The sequence below is a fragment of the Poromitra crassiceps genome (assembly GCF_964638095.1).
Source record: "Poromitra crassiceps genome assembly, chromosome: 19".
Lineage (NCBI taxonomy): Eukaryota > Metazoa > Chordata > Actinopteri > Beryciformes > Melamphaidae > Poromitra > Poromitra crassiceps.
In genome coordinates this window covers 31,130,005-31,135,004 of record NC_139646.1, presented here as the reverse complement: position 1 = coordinate 31,135,004, position 5,000 = coordinate 31,130,005, and the positions used below count along the sequence as shown (strand labels likewise).

The 5,000-nt window shown below is 38.0% G+C and overlaps 1 protein-coding gene across 1 annotated transcript in view; it reads right to left on the bottom strand.

Moving 5' to 3' along the window:
* LOC310794038 (teneurin-3-like) overlaps window positions 1-5,000 on the bottom strand; it is a gene marked incomplete at both ends in the record, with an annotated part of 116,806 nt that overhangs the window by 14,942 nt on the left and 96,864 nt on the right. The window contains 2 exons of the mRNA XM_083655900.1: window positions 2,270-2,375; window positions 3,102-3,240. Of these exons, the coding sequence (XP_083512026.1) occupies window positions 2,270-2,375; window positions 3,102-3,240 (245 nt within the window). The remainder of the gene's footprint in view (window positions 1-2,269; window positions 2,376-3,101; window positions 3,241-5,000) is intronic.

The following is a 5,000-nucleotide window of genomic DNA, read 5'->3' as shown; positions in this document are numbered from 1 at the left end:
TTAATCATCACTCTTCTCCCGCATAAGCAACACCTCTATTGCCGAGAGTGTGTGAAGGTGGGCAGTTGGCATAATAATAAAGCCAGGAGTCAGGAAGTTGTCTCACAGAAATGTATTGAGCCAAACATACATCTTTGCAAGCAGAACATTTGCATTTGCAGAGAGACTGGCTCCCTGGAAAAGTTGACATGTTTCAGGACCAACTGACACACAGTCAAAGGTTTTATACTGTATTCTCACATATCTCACATATCTTCACAAACTATATTTTGACCAACTCGCACAGCTGAGCTGTAGCCAAAGCAGGAGACCAGCAAGGCCACATCTCTGAGTGAGCTTGTCACTGTGCCCCGCTCAGGGCTTATTGATTATGAAATGAGGCCGATGGAGCTTACATCTTCTCCATCATTAGGTGACTACATCACAACTACCTGATGACATCAGAGCAATTGCATGACATTATTTTTGAGTGACATCACTTCACACACACACCCTCTACCTTGTTGCCTCAATCCAGACCCAAATCTCGGGTGACATCACAGTTGTGCAATTGAAAATGCATTCAACATTTGCTCGAGTGACATCACTGATGACATCACGACTGCCTGATATCACAGTCGAGCAGTTGAGTGACATCACTCGCCAGATCTCGTGAGACTGCATCCCGTGCACCATTCGCCCAGGTGACTTTTCACAACTGCCTAACCCTAACCCCCTTCCAGGTGACTACATCTCAGGTGAACTCTAACCCTAACCCCCTTCCAGGTGACTACATCTCAGGTGAACTATCGTGCTCATACACACAAAGTCACTCATACAAGTGGTTGCACCGCTTAAAAAACAAAAAAGTTGGTTTACGTTTGAAGGGCCCTAAAAAACGTGCATAGTATACCTTTAAAAAGGGACTAGTTTCTTTTCTGCGGAAGAGTCAAGTCAAGTCAAGTTTATTTGTATAGCACATTTCATACACAGAGGCAATTGAAAGTGCTTCACATAAAATGGATGACAGAAGAAAACAAAATAATAAAAGAAGAGGATAAAATAAACATTTAAAAGCATCACAACCGAACTTTGAAAAAGAGCATAAAAAGTGCATTAAGCGACAAGCGTAGTAGTTGCAAAAATAGCTAAAAACTTACAGAGGACTTGAAACATCATTGGGTTTGCATAAAATCAGATAATATTTGCTCAGTTGGTAGATCATGGCTATATAGGAAAACATGTTTAATGACTTAGTTTTCTTGTAATAGTATACCTTTTAAACCTATAATTGTATACCTCCTTTCGCAGAACCCAGGCCTGGATACGATGTTATTTATCTTTAAACTGCAGTTTTACGCAAAGTATATCATGAGTGGCTACATCAACACATCAACTGCACCCCAGAGAGCGGTGCTCGTTAACTTCCGTTACTGGTGCCCGTTGACAACCAGGCCGGAGGCAGAGGCACTGCTTTTAAAGAGCTGATTGACATGAATACCACACCCACTGCTAATGTATTCTCCTAATCCTAGCCTGTTCCATTCACACTGTGCCGGAGGTGCACTGCCTGCGTGCCTCTGGCTACCAAACAATAAAAGTCACTCACCACATGTTTTTGTCCCCTGAGGTTTAAATGCTTTTTCAGAGGCTTAATCTGGTTCAAATGCTGAATACTTTCAGGTTTCCCACACTTAGGACTTTACAGACCTGCTACATGTCCATTTATAACATTTATAATGTTATAAATCATATATATAATATAATATTAATATAATATAATATAATGTTATAAACACTTAGGACTTTACAGACCTGCTACATGTCCATTTATAACATTTATAATGTTATAAATCATATATATAATATAATATTAATATAATGTAATGTTATAAACACTTAGGACTTTACAGACCTGCTACATGTCCATTTATAACATTTATAATGTTATAATATGTATCAGGAAGTTGCCTGATGAAGACCTCGAAACGTTGTTTTTAAGCCATTAAAATACTCTGGGAGCTGAAAATCAGTGTGCAGATTTTCTTTTTCTTTTCACCTATGCACAAGGGATGCAAACAATTAATTGAAGATTGATTACTTGATCGTTAAGGATTGACTCAACCTATGAGGTGCTTTTAGATGTTATATTACTGATTATTAATGTTGTTATTATATTACACTACTTTAAAATGGGAATGTTTTTTCTTCCTTGTGAAAAATAACTTTTTTTTTAGGTTTCTGCCTGACAGCGACGATATATCCACACAAAAAAGGCCGCTCCTCTCACCTGGTTGTCAGGAGCGACCACACGTACAGGCATCCTATTGGTGTCTCTACGGATACGGAGGGTGTTTCCACTGCTATCGGTCACTGCGGTTACGTCCTCTTCATTACTGAGGGACAGTTAGGGACGAGACAGAGATCATAGGAAAACAATAGAGACATAATAGAGTGATTAATGAGCAGGGGACAGAAGGCAAAACAAAAGAAATGACAAGATTATGAATTTCATTCCATGAGGAGACACACACACTGCTATTTATGTTCCAGTGCACCGTAGAAGGTTCGCACTGACAATGGCCCAACTAGTATTTTTGTTTTGTTTATTATTACCTGTATATTATTATATACATTATTATTACAGACACACACACACACACACACACACACACACACACACACACGTATGTATGTATGTATGTATGTATATATGTATGTATATATAGGGATATATATACACATATATATATATACATACATATATATATATATGTATATACACACACACATACATATATATATGTGTATATATATATATATGTATATATTCATTCGGTATGATCGACAAGCACAAGATATTGGTTCTTCTGTAAATTAATTTACATATTGTACATATCCATCGGCATTCCCACACTTTAATTTTATAAGATTTAATACTCTTATTCTACTGGCCATAGTACCAATCCTCACTGACTCTGGAACTGCTACTAATGTTCTAAAATTAGGTATATTTCTTTAGCTATTTTTGCCCTAATTTAATTCAAATGTTTCATGTGGCGTTAAATTCTCTCCCATAAAGATAGTATAGATAGTATTGTTGTAAATGTCCTCATACCAACCTGTAGCTAAAGTTGTATTTATAGTCTCCAGTAACGAGTGACATGGTGAACTGGTGAGTCCCATTAGCATCAAACACATAGAGCTCCTGAGAGGCTGGAGAAGCCACTTCATAGGAGGAGGGGCCTGAAGCCAGTGAACCTAGAGATACATACATGTAGAGAGAGAGAGGGAGGGAGAGAGGGAGGGAGGGAGGGAGAGGGGGGGTAGAGTCAACTGCCATGGATTCAAAATTGTTAATACAAATAGCTTATATTAAGCTTTCAAATGATGTGTCATACACTGAAATCTAAAAATAGTTGAAGAAGATATGCTTATTTGAACGTTCATATCCTAAAAGCAACATTCAGAGAAAATCGCCCTGAAAGTTGGTGAACAAGCTTGGTTTGCCCTGAACAAGATTAGGTTAATAACCAATTATTAGTATTTAGTGATACTAAAACAGTTGTTTGTTATATTGAGTGCATTCTTCAACATCTAAACTTGCGTAAATGTGTTCTCTCTTTCTCAAACAAAACTTTCTTCTCGACATGACATCTTGATTTGTGCGATTTCACAGTTGCCTACTTGTTACTCCTTACATCAGACAATCTCACAGTTAGTTTGGTGATATGACAGAGTCATGACGACACAACATATAAACCTACCAGTTAGTTTGGTGATTTGACAGAGTCATGACGACACAACATATAAACCTACCAGTTAGTTTGGTGATATGACAGAGTCATGACGACACAACATACAGTATAAACCTACCAGTTAGTTTGGTGATATGACAGAGTCATGACGACACAACATACAGTATAAACCTACCAGTTAGTTTGGTGATTTGACAGAGTCATGACGACACAACATACAGTATAAACCTACCAGTTAGTTTGGTGATTTGAGAGAGTCATGACGACACAACATACAGTATAAACCTACCAGTTAGTTTGGTGATATGACAGAGTCATGACGACACAACATACAGTATAATCCTACCAGTTAGTTTGGTGATATGACAGAGTCATGACGACACAACATATACACCTACCAGTTAGTTTGGTGATATGACAGAGTCATGACGACACAACATACAGTATAAACCTACCAGTTAGTTTGGTGATATGACAGAGTCATGACGACACAACATACAGTATAAACCTACCAGTTAGTTTGGTGATATGACAGAGTCATGACGACACAACATATACACCTACCAGTTAGTTTGGTGATATGACAGAGTCATGACGACACAACATACAGTATAAACCTACCAGTTAGTTTGGTGATATGACAGAGTCATGACGACACAACATACAGTATAAACCTACCAGTTAGTTTGGTGATATGACAGAGTCATGACGACACAACATATACACCTACCAGTTAGTTTGGTGATATGACAGAGTCATGACGACACAACATACAGTATAAACCTACCAGTTAGTTTGGTGATATGACAGAGTCATGACGACACAACATATACACCTACCAGTTAGTTTGGTGATATGACAGAGTCATGACGACACAACATACAGTATAAACCTACCAGTTAGTTTGGTGATATGACAGAGTCATGACGACACAACATATAAACCTACCAGTTAGTTTGGTGATTTGACAGAGTCATGACAACACGACATATACACCTACCAGTTAGTTTGGTGATATGACAAAGTCATGACGACACAACATATAAATCTACCAGTTAGTTTGGTGATTTGACAGAGTCATGACAACACGACATATACACCTACCAGTTAGTTTGGTGATATGACAAAGTCATGATGACACAACATATAAACATACCAGTTAGTTTGGTGATATGACAGAGTCATGACGACACAACATATACACCTACCAGTTAGTTTGGTGATATGACAAAGTCATGACGACACAACATATACACCTACCAG